General features: G+C 32.1%; 1 protein-coding gene across 4 annotated transcripts in view; it reads left to right on the forward strand.

Moving 5' to 3' along the window:
• Positions 1-402: 402 nt before the first annotated feature.
• The window catches only part of LOC122634823 (hemicentin-1-like), a 127,254-nt gene continuing 107,897 nt past the window's right edge, over positions 403-19,759 (forward strand). Inside the window, exons 1-2 of one of the 4 annotated variants that reach the window (XM_043824163.1) lie at positions 403-445; positions 12,798-13,339. In XM_043824163.1, coding sequence (XP_043680098.1) covers positions 13,270-13,339 — 70 coding nt within the window. In that variant the 5' untranslated portion in view covers positions 403-445; positions 12,798-13,269. Of the gene's footprint in view, positions 446-10,932; positions 11,652-12,797; positions 13,340-19,759 lie in introns of those variants that run through there. The other 3 variants (XM_043824160.1, XM_043824161.1, XM_043824162.1) reach the window with 3 other exon arrangements.

Below are 19,759 nucleotides of genomic sequence, written 5' to 3' on the forward strand. Positions count from 1 at the left end.
GGCGACGATTTAAATTCACCGTCCTCGATCTCTCCCTCTCTCTCTCTCTCTCTCTTTCTCTCTTTCTGTCTCTCTGATGTCTCACTCCCTCTTCCTGTACCCTTTCTTTCCGAGAAAGAAATAAAATAAAAAAAAAAAGAAAAAAGAAAGAGAGGAAAAGAAAAGAAAAGAAACGTCAAGAAGAGAAAAGAAAAGAAAGGAAAGGAAAACAAAAAGAAAAGGATATAAAAAAAAGAAACGAAAAGGATACGGAAGGGTAGGGGGTAAGTTTCGAGTAGAAGAAACGCAAAGTGCATATCGATAGCTCTAGTCACGAAATTGGCTTAATTAACCGCTGCGAGAACGACGTCGTTTCGTTATATCCTTGTTCGCAAAGGGGAAACTCAGGTAGAGAGAAAGAGAGAGAGAGAGAGAGAGAGAGAGAGAGAGAGAGAGAGAGAGAGAAGTGCAAGTAAAAAGAGGAAATTACCTCGATGAAACGAAGCACGAAACGTTGCGTCTAATACGCGCCACTGATAATCGCTAGCCTTGAAGGAAATTCCGTGGAGGGTGGTTGATGATGGTGGATGATGGTGGTGGTGGGGAGTTCGTAGGGGTTCAGAGATTTTGGGGATCTAGAGGAAGGTTAGGCGATGAGGCTCATGTACTACGTTAATTATTTGTTCCCGGGGAAGAATAAATTATGCGTCGTTTCAAGTAGAAGACGAAGAAGAGATGGAAGAAGCACTCTCAATGCTTTTGGAATATCTTTAAGGAATATCTTCGGATTATCTTTATTGGAAATGGGTGGCGATTACAGGTGGATGGCTTGGATAAGATAAAGCTTAGAAGAGCTAACTCTCTATCTCTACATCTCTTTTTCTCTCTTTCTTTCTCTCTCTATATATATATCGCTATCCTTCTTAACGCTGACACTGCATCAAGAATAAATTAATTTCTTCTGGTTCTTTGATACAATATATCTTTAAGTTATCTTAATTGTCTTATCTATATTTATGTTTATACGCTCTTGGTAATTTCATTATTAATTATTAGTGTAATTATCGAGTAAAGAAGCTATCTCTCTTTCTCTCTCTCTTTCTCTCCTATTTTTTTTTGTATTGCTTCTATTACAGATATTTTTATCGAATAAATATAATCTATTCTCACGCTTAATCATATTTTTACGTAATTTCCATCGCTTTCTTTTATGAGATATCTATATTTACGATTATTACTATTTCTAATTTTATTGTTGACGAAGGACGAATAAAGAATTTATCTATTTCTTTCTCTCTCTCTCTCTCTCTCTCTTTCTTTTTTTATTATTATTCTTGTTCCAAACACTGTATCAATTATTACAATCTATTCTCACTTTCAAGTATTATTTTTATATAATTGCCATCGCTTCTTTTATTTAATACCTATTTATATACCTACGTATAATTATGATTATTTCTAATGTAATCAATTGTTAATAATACTATTGACGAGTAAATTTCTAATATATTTAGAAATTGTTTGGTCAACATCTTTATAGGCAATAAATAAATTTGTCTATATATCATTCGTACTCTTGTTACCTTTTCATAGTTGAGCGCGCGCGTGCGCGCGTAAGTATCTATGACGCTTAAGCGATGTTTTATAGAAAGAAAGAGCTTTTGTTAAAAAGTCAATAACTGTCAAACAACGAGAGCTTATTTCCTGATTCTCTTGCGTTAAAGTGTACGCTTTCGAGAAAGCACGTGTAAAAGTTGCGTTATTTTCTCGTCAAGTGTCAAGCACGATCTTTACTGACGAATTTCAAATAAACTCTTTACGTTCGTCGTTTATGAATCAAATAATAAAACAATCTATAATTGCAACGTGACAAATAATTTTCCATACCATTGAAATTTGTTTCATTTTATTTTCGATACAGTAGTAGGAATCTTACGATATTCTTTAAATTTAATATTTGTTAATTTCTATCGATGATAGTCATATAAAAATTAAGCCGAACAAAATCTAATCAAATTCTTCGCTATTTCTTTATCACAAATGATATTTGAAAATTTGTATTTATATTATGTTCGAAGAATTTCAATATAACCTTTATTTTATTTGTAATATTTCCATGGTAAAAATCTACGAAATGTCTTTAATCGATTCACTCGAAATTTCATAGAAAAATCTTACAAAATCTCTGAATATCAGTGATTTTTAATATTATATTTATATATACAAAGTATTTATATTTTTTCTGTTTATATATATATATGTAATTAATACAACAATTTTGTTCTAAATATTTTAATATGAAATATATACAAATGATTCTACAGAGTTAAAAATAATGATCAACGAATATGAATGAGTTACTTTAGAATAAAACAAAAAACCAAGAGTTAATACCATTGAAATAAGAAAGACATTGAAAAAATGAATGAGACGTTCCTCTCTGATGGATATCGAAAAGATAGAAAGACCATTTAACTAAGCGTCCGTTACGAACGATAATTTAAATACGACGTAGCCCATAGATTTTCTTAAAGAGTTTCGTGAGATAAGCAGTTTAAGATTTAACCCTGCGGAAAGGTCGTAGTTGATCTGACAGAAACATGCGACATCTCTTTTTAAGAAGTAACTTAGGTCTCTTATTAAATCAAAATGGAATAATAATTTTGTTAAATAATTTTGTTAAAACAATTTACACAATAGGAAATTTAACAATAGAAAGCAATAAAATTTAATAGAGAAATTGTACAATAGAAGAATCGTTCTATTATTATTACGTCTGAGTACGTTTGTTAATTTGACAGGAATATAACGATTAAATGAAACACTTTGTTCATTTTGTTATTTTCATTTTTTATATAATTTTACAATAATAATTCTAATTGAATAATTATAATTTATATAAATTTAAGGGTTTAGGATAGCTTAATGATTCTAAACAATAATAACTCAAAACAAATAAAGCTGTCACTTAAGAGTTCTTCTAATAATTATGATCTTGATAATGGTAAATGAAGATATTTATGATTAATTATTTTCTGAAGGGTTTAATTAATTCCAATATCGAATATAAATTCTAATTATTTGTATGAGCGTAAGTATTTTTTGTTCTCTTTATATATATTCATATAATTTTATCTTCGCGATAATAGACATACCAAAATAATTTTTTCGAATGATCATATCTTTCATAATGAAATATTGATATTTCATTTAACATTATAAAAAGCTATCCATTTTTATTACATCGGTACGATCTACTTGAAAAGAAAAACATTTCTCATTCGCTTTATTATTTTAAGTTTATTTAATAGATATTATAAAAACAGCTTTCAAGTTAAAATTTCTCCAAGAGTAATGCTAAATACGATATTGCATAAAAGATAATAAAGAAAGTCTTTTACAACGCGTCGACAGGTTCGACGATATCTAGCGAATATCGAATAAAAATAATGATATCATTTTCAATGATATTAATTTCTTCACTTTTCAAAAATTTCCATTTTTTTCTTTCTACCAGTTTCTTTTTTCTTTTCTTCTCAATATTCACAAAAACAAATCTCTCGATGTAATTGTCAAAATAACTATATCATTCATTATCGACTATACGAGCGATCCCAAAACGTAGATGGATATTCTAACTCGAATCGCGGAATCCCGAAGGGTGGAAGATGATTCAAGACGAAAAAGAGAGACAGAGAGAGAGATAGAGAAAGAAAAGGAGATCGAGAGAGGGAGAGGGATTATTTTTGTCGCGAGCAACGGACCGACGACGCGCGTAGAAAAGGAGAGCAAGCGGTGCTCGAACGATGAGACGTGTCATCGGATAGAGTAAAAGAGAAAGAGAGAGGAAACGTGAGAGAGACAGAGAAAGACACAGAAAGAGGGGTAGAGAAAGAGAGAGAGAGAGAGAGAGGGAGAGAGAGAGGGAGAGAGCGAGAGAGAGAGAGAGAACAGGGATGGATTCGGTTAAAGGTAGTAGCGCCGCAACGGCCAACCCTGGAAACTCAGACGGGGTTGGTCCGATAGCTCTTTCAGTCGCGGACAAGCCGCCACGCGAGGATAACATTCCGCGCGGTGACATAACGCGATAATACTCGTTCGATAATACTCGTGAACATTACCAGGATCTTGTCATTCTCTTCTCGCAACGTTCATCGAGATCGTCCGTTTCCGGATATCACCGAGTTGAAAGAGAAATAAAAGAGAGAAATAAAAAGTAACAAGAAAAGATAAAACAAAACGTAAATATTAAAATTCGATCGAGATTATTATAAACGCGCAACAAATATCGCGATAATTTTTTTTAATTTTTTTTTTTTTTTTTTTTTCTTTAATTTCTTTTTTCTTTTTTTTCTCCATCTTCGCCGTTTTACGGTGTGAAACCATCGAAGGCCACGTGGGTGTATTAAATTATATGTAACGTAATTCACACGGTTCTACATTCACGCGCATCACTGCGATCAATTCGATCGATCGTTTTTCTTGCTTCTTTCTCTTGTTCCTTTCTTTTCTTTCTTTTCTTTCTTGTATTCCTCTTTGCGTTTATTTTCTTTTTCTGAATTTTTTTTTTTTTGATTTCTCGATTTAATTCAATTTCACGTCGAACTGAATTAAATTCAATCGTTGACTTTGGCCAATAATTTCCTTTCCTTTTTTCGCTTCTTTTTTCTTTTTTTTTTTCTGTTTCTCTTTTTCGTAAATATGACTATACTACGTGCCACGATATCGCGTTAAGCTACTTTAAAGTTATTTTTTAAGGATCAATTTCGGGGTCGTAAATAATGACATTGATTATGCGTATGATTACAAGTTTCAATCTCGATCGTTCGATTCGATTAAAGTTAGAGAGCCGTTCGATCTTGTAACCGGTTACGACCGAACTCTCAGCCTGCGTAACTTCGAAGTTTGTGTAGGAGAGTATACGTAACTTGTATTGCTTACGAGTTTATTGCTTATAAGTGAATTTTTAATGACTTTCTTATCGTCTCTCTCTCTCTCTCTCCCCCTCTTTCTCTGCCTTTCTCTTACTTTCTATCTCCTTCTACTTCATAGACACACATATACACATTCGTAAATATCATCGATAGGATGAACGTAGTATTGGAACGATAAATGTAACGACCAAAACAATTGATTTTCCACGACAACATCAAAGAGAGTCAAGAGATGGATTTTGAGATTTTATCTCACCGAGAAAATAAAAAGAAAAAGAGGAGAAGGAGAAAAAAGAAGAAGAGAGGGAGCCAAAGCAAGAGAGAGAAAGAGAGAGAGAGAGAGAAAGAGAAAGATCGATAACTTTAGTTCCACTTTTACGTTGCGCTGGTCAGTTTCCGTGGATGAAAGTGTGCGCTCGTGTTACTGGCCACTACGACGTACTCTCAAAAAGTAGTAATACGAACTACCGTCAAACCAAGGGGGAACTTCTCCTTAACTTTTTATTTTGCAATCCAATTTTATATACTGTCACGTGTATGTATACTGTTTTAAGAAGGTGTATCTTTGACCGACGATTCAAACGTGATAAAAAAGATAAAAAAGGAAAAGAAGAAGAAAGAGGAGTAAAAAAGGAAAAAAAGAAGAGAGTGAAAGTTATCGATTTTTTCCAATCGTATTAACGTTATCATTTTCTCTCTCTCTCTCTCTCTCTCTCTCTCTCTCTCTCTCTCTCTCTCTCTATTTTTCTCTCAATCTCTTACTTTTTCTTTATCATTTCACCCACGTATATATATTATATATATATATATATATATATATATATATATATATATATCTTTCTTTCTCTCTACGATTCTGTTTTTCAAAAAGAGGGGAAAAAAAGGAAACGAATTCTTGTATCATATTTCACATGGAATGTAAGATTCCACTCGAGTCGAAAAGAGAAGACACTCATGAAGAGGATCCATCCCATCGTTTACGGAAATAAATCGTCTCTCATTTTATCTCTTTTTTACTTTCGTATTCTATTGCGAATAGGAGTTTCTTCTCTCTCTCTCTCTCTCTCTCTCTCTCTCTCTCTCTCTCTCTCTCTCTCTCTGTCTCTCTCTCTCTCTCTCTATCTTTCTCTGTCTGTCTTTCACACTCGAGAAGTCGATGATCATTAAAATTCTAGTTACAGATAGCAATCGTTCCTTCTTCTTTCAACGACTCGCAATTAACGTTACGAAAGTGTCACGCCTATTCGTTGATTCAACGTCAAAGAATTTCAAGGCTGAAGTTTATCACGGATTCGTGAAGAACGTTTAACTATAGTCGCTCCAGAACATTCACTTTATTCTCCTAATGTTGAATTTGTGAATCGATGGAAATGGTCCGAAGCTTCTTGGTCGTGAAATCTTCCTTCCGATAGAAATAGTATGATGTCGCGTTAGTCGATGTATTAGAACATTCGTTGAACGAGCATTTCCCGCGTAATCGAAGTGCCTCCTTCTGCTTTCTCTATTTCTTCGGTTTCTGAATAGACGTTCTATTACTTTTCTTCCTTTTTACAGAAAATCTCTTTCTCTATTTCTTTCTTTCTCTCACTTTCTCTTTCTTTCTATCTCTCTCTCTTTCTTTCTATTTCTCTCTATTCTTATCTATCTCTTTATCTCTCTTTCTTCTCTTTCTCTCTGTCCTTTTTTCTCGCACGTGATAACGCAAGTAGTTCAAGTACTTGGCTTCTTTCCTTCCAAGCTTTTTATCGCAAAGCTTTTTTCACCGCAACCACGTAAGTTAATCACTCGATCTTAGATATTTGCTCTTAAGTTGATGATCATTGAAAAAGAAAAAACAAATATATATATATATATATATATGTGTGTGTGTGTGTGTGTGTGTGTGTGTATTTTTTTTAGGTTAAACGCAAAATAATTTCTTTCTATTTTCTTTTTTTTTTTTTTTTTAGAACGATCAACGAAGCAACGTCGAAGCTTCGTTAATCAAAGAAGATCGTAAAAAGAGAAAAAGATTGTCAAAGAGAGGAAGGGGCGACGCGTTATCAAAAAAGAAAAATTCATTCAATCGAGATTTCATTCAACTTCAATTTTAGAACTAAAGCCTTTTTGAAAGGAAAAAGAAAAAAAAAAAAAGCAGAAAACATAACACGTCGGTTGAACTAAATTTAGCTAACTCAGTAGCTAGGTCAGGCATTATTCGAGCGTAAAATGGAATTTGGATAATCGATGTGCTTCGTAGCATAGAACGTGACACGTCTCTTGAATTGAGATAAAGATACTTACGTTTCTTCTATAAAATAACTAACACGAAGTGGATATCTACGTCTGTGCATGGATACTTTGTTGCGATAAGTGAAATAAGAAAAAAATCGCGAAAGTTTATCGCGTCCGATTATCTGACAATATAATTTTTCATTTGATGAGAATAATGAAATAATATCGTTCGATTTTAACTGATGAAAGGAAAAAATCGAATCAATCCTCTCTCTCTCTTTCTCTCTTTCTCTCTCTCTCTCTCTCTCTCTCTCTCTCTCTCTCTCTCTGTATTTTTTTATTTCATAATCGAAAATCGTTCCTTGCATTTACTCTCAAAACTCGCTAGTCACACGCCGAACATTTTAATCCGTAGACTCGAAAGCCATTGTGGAAAACCGGGGACACGATACTTACGACAACGAAGAAGAGAAAGAGAAAGAGAAATAGAAAGAGAAGGAATAAGAGATTCTCTCTTCCACGTGTTTCTATCTACGTGATTCTCTCTCTCTCTCTCTCTCTTTCTCTCTCTTTGTGATTCTCTGTTTCTCTCTTTCTCTCTCTCTTTTCGTGCAAGTAGAAATGGCTGGGAAAGCAAGACCCAATTACATCTCGTTCGTGCAAAATTGGAGGAATATATACAGGACGCTTAAGACGCCTTAACTACCCCAGGATTTGTACCACCCTCGCACCAACCACCCTTGGGAATTTCTCTCGACTATCTTTACCGGATCCTTCCTCCTTACCTCTCTTTCCCTTTCTATACCATAGTGAGTACTTTTATTCCTCACTTTTTCGTAATATCATCGTGCGCGCAACAGAAATAGAAAAAGAAGGAAAGAGAGAGAGAGAGAGAGAGAGAAATTTTTTATTTTATATATATATATATATATATATATATATATATATATATAATTTACTTCTCTTGTAGTCTAATCTTATTATTGTCATCACGTCTTGTGTTTCTTTTATTGCTCAATCTTAACTTAGTCTAAGTGCTGTAACATGAATTTTTTTTGAACACGTTCGGCTTATGGAAGAAGTTCTCTTTTTCTCTCTCTCTCTCTCTCTCTCTCTCTCTCTCTTTTTATTCCGCATAGTATCATCGAATTCCTTTATTTTAATTTAATGATCACAGATAGTCCATATCATGTTTATTTCGTATTGTATTTTTTTCAATCTTGAAGATACAATTTTACGAAAAATTTTCTTTATCGTGACTTAGCTTATGAAAGAAAATTTTATTCTTTCTTTCTCTTTCTCTTTCTTCCTATTTCTCATATTTTAACATAATATCATCGAATTTCCTTATTTTAATTTAATAATCATAAATAACCTTATCATTTTTATCTCGTATTTTCTTTTTTCCTATTCTTAAGATACTATTTTCTGAAAAATTTTCCCTATCGTGACTTAGCCTATGAAATGAAATTTTATTCTTTCTCTCTCTCTCTCTCTCTCTCTCTCTCTCTCTTTTTCCTTCTTTTTCTCTTAGTATCTTTCTCTCAATTTTTTTTCCTTTTTTCTCTCTTAGTATCTCTCTCCCTCTCTCTCTCTCTCTTTCTTTCATGCTCCAAGTACATAGCCCGTCGCTTTTACAAATGCAATCGAAAGCCTCCGTTTATAAAACACGAGCGTCTCTCACTAATTCTGAAATCGATATATTCCAAGCGAATGCAATCATGAAAATTGCATATAACGAATGGACATCAAGCGGAAGGAAAATCGTCGGTTAATATCACACGTGTGTTATAAATTCGTTTCATTAGCATAAATTGCATAGATTTGATGGAATGAAAGATGGATTCGAGGGAATGTGCGGGGAGTGAGATGGGGTGAAAGTGGGGTAGGAGGGAAAGGGATAAAATATGAAACAATTGGAGCTGGTAGTTCACTCTTCTTTTTTTTTCTTTTCTCTTATTTTAACGGAAAAAAATAGAGAGAGATATATAAAGAGAAAGAAACGATACGTGTTTGAGATTTAATTAATTAGGTGTCCAATAGCATTCTATATTATTTTTTAAAAATCTCTTACGGAGAAACGTTGAAATGGTAACAGAATTCTATTTGTTCGTCCAAGAGAAAAATTTATTTTGTCTTTTATTGAAAATTACACGACGCGAGATTTGACGTCATCGGAAACCTGAAAAACTATCACGGCATCGGATCGCAAAGTGGTGAAATAGTAGCTTTGTGGATCTTCGAAAACACTTTTGTTAGCCGGTATCGAATAATAGACATTTTTCGAGAGGAAATATAGAAAATGATAGAATATATAGTTTCTTTTTCTCTCTCGTTGCATTTGGCAAAAACACATTTAAGCGGAATATGTCATTTAATTCTTTGCGTCATAATTATTTTCATATTTTGTCGTAGAGGAAGCTCTGATTTGATTTCTTCTTCTGTATTTTATATCTCATTCACTCGTATACTTTTTTTGCTAAGTAATTTCTTTAGTGATTAATTTTATTTAATAAATGAAGTGCGATATTAAAGATGATTACATAGTTTTGTAAAAAAAATAGTATTGTTATTAAAATGACGATCTCATGGTACAAAGGGTCAAACAAGTATTATAAATTTCAATATTGTTGTCAGTCGATAGTCAATAACTAAATAACTTTTTGCTGTTTCATTTTTATTAAATTGTAAAACACAAAAACTACGAATACATACTTCCTAATAAGAGTAAAATTATAACAAAGAATTTTACCTTTGCTTTTTACAATTTGCAAAGAAACTATAACGCCAAACGTTCCTTTATTTTTTATCAATAAAAAATTTAGAAAATCTATCGGACGATTATATCGATTTGTACATAGAAAATCTATTAAAATAATATAAATGTATTAATATAAGACGATTAAGATGATTAATATTAACTAAAACTTAATTACTTAATAATTATTTGATAAAGATAGAATTTAGTTCACGAACATATTGTATATCTAAGAAAATGATAGCGATATAGTTACGTACGTATGAGTTTTCTAAAGAACCAGATAGAAATTTAAATTTACTTTTCTCATATCCCGTTTGCAATCAGAATTTTTGATCAAAAATTAGACTAATGAAATAAAAGAAAGAAAGCAAGTCTCAGACAAAAAACAATAAAGAAGGGAAGAAATACAATCGAGTTTGTCGAAATACGAACAAATGGACGTACGGACGTACGGACGAACGGACGGAACGAAAATGCGAAGCGTTCTTATCGCAGGCTCGTGGATCGTCTGTTAATTCCACGTGAGCCGCACACGCGGAACGTTCAAAAGGAGAAAAGCGCGATCTTTTTACGAGGACTTTTAATTAATACGAACCGTTAACCCGACAAAGAGAATTCACCCGAAACGTACGAAAAACTATGAAACCGTGAGATAGAAGGAGAAAGAGTAAGGTAGAAAAAAAAAGGAAAAAAAAAGAAAAGGAAAGAAAAGAAAAGAAAAAAGAAAAGAAAGGAGGGATAGAGATAAAGAACTTTGCTTTCTATACTTTTAATTTTAGAAGGAGACCGAACAAGGTATTACGAGCGTTTAACACGAACAATTTCTCTTCTTTTGTGTTTTAGAGAGAAGCAGAGACAGAGAGAGAAAAGGAAAGAAAGAAAGAGAGAAAGAGAGAAAAAGAAAGAAAGAGAAAGAGGGATCGAGCAACAGAAGAAGGGGACAGAAGAGCAGGAAGAAAACGAAGAAGAAGAAGGGTGAAGAAATAAATTAAAGCGAAAGAAGGAAGAAAAAAGTCATACGCAAGAAAGAAAGAAAGAAAGAAAGGAAGAATGAAAAAATAGAAAAGAAAGGAGAAAGGATAAGAGAAGAAAAAAATAAATAAAAAGAAAAAAGAAAGAAAGGAGAGAATAGGAAGAAGTACAAGAAAAGGAAGAAAAGAAAAGAAGAGTTTAGTGTGATCTTTCATGGGAAATAACATGGGTGTTAGAAGAGTCAAAGAGAGACAGAGAGAAGGATAGAGATATATATATATATACATACATACACACATATATATATATATATATATATATATATATATATATATTTATCAAAAGGAAATAAACGAAGCGAGAAGAGACAAGCGCGTAAGGGTGCGTTCGTGCGTACGCGCACGTTGTGTGTACGTTTGTGTGCGCGCGCGTGAGTGTATGTGTGTCCGTGTTATGGTGTTTGGTGAGTGTGCGCGCGCGCGCGCGTGACCAAAAGAACGAGCAACAGAACGAGCGAGCTTATCGTCGCGATGAAAAAGACTTTGTGAAAAGGGAGTTTTGAAAGTAACACCGAAGGGATTATCTGGCATCGATTAATGTATATCACGATCCGTGCTTAATGGAGCGAGGCCAAGCCGAGTGCGGTGGACGAGGAGGATGACGAGAGGTTGCTGGAGGACGAATACGACGACGACGACGACGACGACGACGACGACGACGACGACGACGACGACGACGAAGAAGAAGACGACAACGACGAGAACGACGAGGACGACGAGGAGAACGAAGAGGTGGTAAATCGAGTTCTGAAAAGATCAGCTTTTTCGTGCTTTCGACGATTGAATGAGAGAGGGACATATAGCAGCTGTACCAACAAAGATATTCTCATCTCGTGTGACCCGTGTCCCTTTATCTGATCTCTCTCTCTCTCTCTCTCTCCCTCTCTCTCTCTCTCTCTTCCTCTTATTCTCTCACTCTCCTCCTTCCTCTCTCTGTCTCTCTCTGTCTCTCTCTCTTTCTCTCTCTCTCTCTCTTTGGCTGGCTGTCTCTTACACATAGACACGTATAAACGTTCTCATGCAATTCCAAGGACCCTCATACGGGTAATTTGGCAAACGTATCGATCCTGGCCCTGCTAAACGGAGGTGCTAATTTATAACGCCGCACACGAGACCGGGAGAATGGATGTCTACGTGCGTGCTCTCGTTTAAATCCCATTTCGAACAAGAACGAGAGCACAAACGAGAGAGAGAGAGAGAGAGAGAGAGAGAGAGAATGAGAGACTGAGAGAGTAGGAGAGAGAGAGAGAGAGAGAAACGAATATATATATATATATATATATATATATATATATATATATATACAGTAGATTCGGATTGGAGGATTTTTCCAAGATTTTCAACACGTTCGTTCGGACACGTGCCGAAAGGGAAGAAGCGCGCGCACGACGATGCAGTTATTACTCGCGTGCTGCTCGTGAATAGCGATCGTTTGTGCGCGTGCGAACTTCTCTCTTTCTCTTTCTCTCTCTTCCGTATGTATGGTGTGCGTGTGTGTGTGTGTGTGTTAGTGTGTATAGTACGTTTCTGCGAGAAAGAGAGATAAAGAGTAACCATCTCTCTCTTTCTTTTGCTTCCTTTTTTCCTCTCTCTCTCTCTCTCTCTCTCTTCCTTTCTTTGTCTGTCTCTCTCTGGTTTATTTATACGTGCGTGTTCCCTGTGTATTTTATTCGCCTAGGGCGGGAAAGTCGTTAAAGAAAATTTGAGCGAGAAAGAGATTGTGTGAGAGAGAAAAAGAGAGAGCGAACGAGTGAGAGAGCGAACGAAAGAAAAAAGAGAAAAGGAGAAAAAGAAAGAGAACGAGTGAGAGAGAGAGAGAGAGAAGGAAAAAGAGAGAGAGAGAGCGGGAGTGAGACAGAGAGGGTGTAAAAGAGAGAGAGAGAGAGAAAGAGAGAGACGTTTTCCGAGACGCGGAATATCGCACGTAATATCGCGAAAACGACGACAGCCGAGGAGAAGGAACGAACACGGGAAAGGAGATAAGCGTTAAACGGCCGAGAAGAAGGAGGAGAAGGTGGAGAAGGAAGGAGGAGGAGGAGGAGAGAAAGAGTGTAGTACGACGAGCGTGTAACACACAGTGTCGTACTATCTGTGCACCGTGTTGTATGTGACAGTGTTATTTACCAAGTACGCGTCCGTGACGTCGCGAGTGACTGACAATAAACGCGTCGAACGGAAAAGAAGACGCGATTTTCTTCGAGGCACGCGACCCAACGTCTCATCCAACCCTATTCTATCTCTTTTTATCCTATCCTCTTGTTTCTTATACTCGTAGAGAAGAGGAAACTCCGATATATCACGCGTGGAGATTTTCACGGGCGAAGAAGGAACTAGGAGTGACACGGCGAGGATGGAGGACCGCCGTGGAAAGTGGCTCTACGCCGTTTTGCATCTTTTGACGTTTCTCTACAGACACGCCGGTGAGTTCATTTCTTCTTTTCTTCTTTTTATTTTTTCATTTTTCTTCTTCTTCTTCATCCTTCTACAATTTCTTTTTTCTTTTCTGTCTTTCTCTGTTTTTTCTTCTGTACATCGTACACTTAAGACGTGTATTGAATTATATTCGTATTTTGGTAAATCATTAATTATAAAGGAAATGTTAACTCGTTAAACAAGAGAAATAATGAATTTTAACTTCGTCAAGAAAATTTTGTTTTTTTTTGCGATAAGTAGTATGATGATAATCGAGTAAGTACAAATTACAGTTGTGAAGTAATAAAATAATATGATATAATATAATGATAATAATCGAATAAAGGAATATTGATAATAATGAAATAATAATGACAGTAGATATAATAATAATGAAATTGAAATAAGTCATTTGTTTCTTACTAATATTTAGAATTGAAGAATGTATTTCTTAATTCTAATTTTTACGATTCATCGATAACTTTTTCTCTTCGTCTATATCATCATATCGTTTTAAATAAATAAAATTAATATGTCAACTCCTGTCTCGATATTACGTCTTCGAATTATTTATTCGAAAGCGTTAACATTTCTTATAATTAGTTTGAATCTTATTTTCACAAGAAAACCTTGCGAATTCGTAAAGTTTTCATAAAATGCGATATTAAATTATCGATTTAAACTATTACTTCTCTAAGATTGTAAATCGAGCACTTCCATCGTTCGTTATTAATTTATAAAATAAATTATTACAGGATTAAACATTAGAAATTAAATTCTAGGTAAATTAAATTTCCTGATCGAAAACGAGAACGTTAACAATTTTAAATTCCAAATTATTCATTTTATTATTTGACAGTGATTTATAATACAAGCTATTACAGATTAAATATTAAAAAGTATTGCATTTAAATGAATTTTTTCCGGTTGAAAGCAGACCTATTTACAGAAGAAAAATTCAGATCAGTTATTTTCGAATTTGATCGTTTAATAGTCGAAGGAAAAAAAAAAGAAAAAGAAAAAGGGACAAAGGTAATAAAAAAAAAAAAAAAAAAGAGAAAAAAAAAGAAGAAATAAGTGTTTCTCAATGCGTCTTAAAAATGTATATAAGATAAATACCGTAGAACTCTCGTCTTATTCTTCGAGAATCGGAGATAGAAATTAAAAAACGTTGAGGATGTTAAATCGTGGAAGGTATTTTCATTTCATATTTTCGCGCGGTTCTTTTACGTAGAATTACACGCACACAGAAATATCGCATAATATTCTCAGGAATTTTTCCACTCTCACAGTGGTGCACGACTCCCTGACGTTCGCATTTATTTCTATAAATTGAAAAGCGTTTTATATCCTATCCGGTAGGATTTTATTATATTCTTCTATATATTAATAATCCTTTGCTTAATTTTCTCCTACATATTCATCATTTCTCGTTCCTTCTCCTTTTTTTTCCTTTCCTATCGTTTCCTTTCTTTTTTCTTTCTTTTCATCTTCCCTTTTTTCTTTCTTTTCATCTTCCTTTTTTTCTTCTTTTCTTTTCTTTTTTATTTATTTTCTTCAAGAGAAAGAGAGCAATGGCAAATTAAAATGTTTAGCCTCTTGAAATAAAATTAAACGATTATTCGATAAATACCGATATTATCGTTATACTCGATATCATTCGAAAGAAAAGAAAGATTTTAATACATGAAATATATCATGATAATCAACAATGATTGACGATTGAAATATTACTTCAAATTAGTAATTTAATATTTCGTTTCCAGTAAGATGATAAAATGATTTGTAAAAATTACTGGAATCGAATAAATTATAATATAATAGAGATAATATATGAATATACGAAAAATATTCGATATTGTTAATCCTTTAATACACACATACACGCACGTATATATTATTATTATCTTTTATTTTATTACCATTCATCAAATTATTAATTTTCCTTTTTTTTTTTATTAGAAATTTTCAATACAAATTATATTATCCAAAGTATTTTAATTAAACGTTAAAATGGAAAAAAACAAAAATCAAGAATCAAAAGAATAGAAAAATTATATCATTTTATTTTTTTGACGAAATTTAATAAAAAATTATATTGTTGGAATAACAATAGAGCTCGATTTAATCGGTTCAAATAATATTTAAACAGTACAAATCGTCAAACTCGCAACAATTTTATTCTAGCATCACGAGCATGTTATATAAAATTAGTTCGGCGTGTTAAACGTGTTAAAGTGTTCATCGACGCGTTATTCGTTTCGTCAAACGATGTGTGAACAATTTGAAAAATAACAAATCATTTCGTTTTTCTATGAGCTCTTATATATATATATATATATATATATATATATATATATATATATACACACTATATATATATACATACATACATATATATATATATATATATATATATATATATATAACTTTCAAAGAGAAGTATTTCAAAGACACGTATGTAATACATGTATATCTATGTATACTCTCAATAATAACCGTACACGTGCGTGTATACTCAATCTTGTCTAACGTCAATCATAAATACGATAGATACACACGCAAACCTTTGAATATGTGCGTACCTTATTACCTTCACGCAATGTGCAGCCCTCAGTAAGCATAAGCCGATTCTAACAAACCGCAATTAGAGGTAGATCGAGAATCCAACTGAGATTAGAAAGGAGCTTTGTGAATGTGCAATCACTATGCAATCAGTATAATGAAAAGGGATCGATCACTATGACATCTTATATTTAATGAAATTCTGAAATTAATTTTCTTTGAAATTCAGAAAAATTCATTTCCTTTAAAATCTTTTCTTCTTATAGATTCATAGGCTATAATTTAAATGACGTTTGATTGAACGATACGATCAATAGATAGATTGAGTTAATTCATTTATTTATTTATTTAATAATTATATGAATATTACAAATATTACATGAATATTATATTTTTAATCGTTTAGATACATACAAAGATAACATGTTAATTTGGTCAGTAATTTTATTAATTAATGATAAATATTTTGCAAAACAACTGTATATTAATGTATAGTAATATTTTGCCCGGTATAAATAATTAAATGTAAGAGTTGCGTCTGGATAGTATTACTTATATTATATATTGATATTTTAATATAAATAACATGATCATTTATTTAGAATACTGACCAAATGTTTAAAAATATTAACCATATAAACAGAAGCCGAAAAATAATAATTTCATTTTTATTGAAGCGTAAAGATTTTATTTTAAGTGTAATTATAAATGTGGTATAAATATATACGATTGTAATTTTAAATACGTTTGTTGTACATGTAAACTTTTTTGGATTATAGTAAAAAATTATCTGAAAAAGAGAAAGAGAGAGAGAGAGAGAGAGAGAGAGAGAGAATCAAATATAACAAAATTTTCTATGCAGTATATTTAGCATGAACAAAAATTGTCTTGATAAAATTTTAAGTTGATTAATCTTGAAGTGTTTAAAATCAATCGAAGCGATTCTATATCGAAATTAAAAAAAAAAAAGAAAAAGAGAAAAAAGAATTACGTATGAAACGTAAAGATGTGCTGTTTATAATTTTAAATAAATTTATCTGAATCTCGTTCGATTATTATTACAAAATGACGGTCATTTTAACGTAAACATATTAAATTTAATACATGGTACATATACCGATAGCCGAGTCTAACGCATAAAAGCAAAATGAGCAGAATGAGTATAGCTATTATACAAAATTAGTTTAATAATATTAACATAATGGTAATACGTGATAATCCTTCCCAGTGGAATCGAGATTGAACAAAATAATGTCGATAGTCATACATAAAAAAAGAATATTACATATGTATATACATATATGGATATATAACTATAATTAATATATAATTCATATACCATATAGTATAAAGTAATATACTATATGGTACATTACTACTATAATATGATAATATAACAGGTATATAAAGATCACGTTGTAACTTACAAATAATATAATTTTCTTTTTCTTTTTCTCTTTACAAAAGTACAAAAATAAAAAATTAAGTCATAAAAGAATGTCGAAGTAAAACACGTATAAAGTTTTTCCACGTATAAAGATATATAAATACGAAGATAGTATTAATTTATCATAATATAAAATTAATAAAAATTAATAATACAAATAATCAAGATTATAAATATAAAATATAAAAGTATTTGAATTCTTCAATAGAAAATTATTTGATCGGGAATAGCGTTAGTGTTTATTATTAAGTATCATCGTGCTTGAGAGGAGTAAAAAAAGGGTCACTGATAAACATGCTGACGTGTGTCGAGACAGAGCCTTTTTTAAATATTTGCTGGCACGACCGCTTTAGATATTGACAGGCGACAATACATGCGGTTCTATTTTCTTATAAACGATGAATGAGCTCTACGTTGCGGGTTTTGTTAGCAATCTCTTCTCTATTTATCGAACTAATTTGTATGCGACGAACGAACCCGCGAATAAAACTCTTCTCTCACCAAAGACATATATATCTACTACACCCACGCACACACACGCACTCACATATATATTCAACGAACGAACGTCTTTTTATCGAAAATTTATCTCTTTTAATAACGATCTCAAAGTTTATACTATTATTTATTATTTATGATGAAAAGAAAATGTCGATTTATATATTCGACGTTCGATCTTACTTGCTAGTCAGTTATATTTATATATATATAGGATTTTCTAACGAAAAGTATTCAGTAGAATTATTATATTATAATAAGCGGAGTTATCATTATCATTATTATTATAAATTTAGTGATTTTATCGAGAAATGTAGGCATTGATAAATTTTGTTTTCGAATTAGGGATGGAATAAGGGGTATAGATCCTTATCATAAATTCATCCCAGTTTGGGATAATCTTTTAAAAAATTTTCTACAGCAAGAGAGATCAAATGGTATATCGTTTGAAAGATCTTTTAATCCTCTTTAAAATACTATTATTTTTGTTTCCTTTTTTCTTCTTCTTTTTTTTTTTTTTTTTAATTTTCAGTTAATAACTCTCGTGAAAATTCTCGATGCGATTTTTTAGATACAATGAAACTTTTCGTTGGGACACTATGTATACGATTATTTATCGAATTATCGATATATATATATATATATATACGATTATTTATTATGTATCTAATTATTTATTCATCAATTGTTTCGAAATTGTTCGAAATTGAAAAAAAGAAATAAATTTTATTTCTATCGTTTTATTCTTTCTGATACTTTCTTGATGACTAATACAAAAGATGTATAGCAAGATAGTACAAAAAAAAATATTATATGTAATACCTCGGAAGAAAAAAAAAAAATGATAGAGAATAAATAATGGATAAACGAAAGTTAAAGCAAATATAATCGTTGCACGTTTGCTATGGTATTTATAAATCGTGGAAAGAAAAATGATAGAAGTAGGTTCGATCATAATGTTACTTAATAAAATATCTATGAATACGATTATTATCTAAGATTACGAATATATTATTCTTTCTTTGTGGTCTTATTTTTGTTGATGAATTTTTATTATTATGATCGAAAGTAAGAAGGAAAAAAATAAAATTTATACGTTTCGCGGACGGTGTGATTGAGAAAGAAATAAATGAATCCAGACGCAACCCTGATTTCTTTCGTCAAACATTTTAGCTTTATTGACATTTTTGAGATATTGAAATTTTTATGGGATCTGAAATGTAGACGTGACTGACATTTCTACATTTTATTTAATTAATTGATATAGGCGTTGTCGATTTATACAAAGAATATTCTACTTGAAAGTAAAAATACCAGTTAGAATATTTATGAAAGACAGAGACAGAGACGGAGAAAGAGAGAGAAAGAAAGATAGATAGATAGATAGATAGATAGATAGAAATATAAAAAATTAAAGGAAAGAGAAAGATACAAGATTTAAACGTAGTTGATCTAATCAAACACATACATACACATACACACATACATACACACACACATATATTTATTTTATCTGTTTATATACTGTGTGTTTGTTTAATGAAATTAGATAAGGATAAATAAAGTTTATCTTAGAATTATATAAAGTAGTATGTTTACAAATTATATTCATTAACTACGACACGTAGAAAGATCAATAAACCTCTTTGGTTTCGATCGTATATCTACGATCATAACATCGATTTGAAACAATATTTATCGCTCTTATTCCTATCGTATTAGTATTCGAGTATCGTCGCACGCGGATAGCAAATACGAACGCGTATTCGCAGTAATTCGATAAAATGACGAGTAGTTTCAGTTAAAAAACTTCAAACTCGATTATCCACCGTGTCTAATTAACGCGTTGTCGTGTTACTTCGCTGCTTTCCTCTCTCTTTCTCTCTCTCTCTCTCTCTCTCTCTCTCTCTCTCTCTCT

The sequence above is a fragment of the Vespula pensylvanica genome, chromosome 16 (assembly GCF_014466175.1).
Source record: "Vespula pensylvanica isolate Volc-1 chromosome 16, ASM1446617v1, whole genome shotgun sequence".
Lineage (NCBI taxonomy): Eukaryota > Metazoa > Arthropoda > Insecta > Hymenoptera > Vespidae > Vespula > Vespula pensylvanica.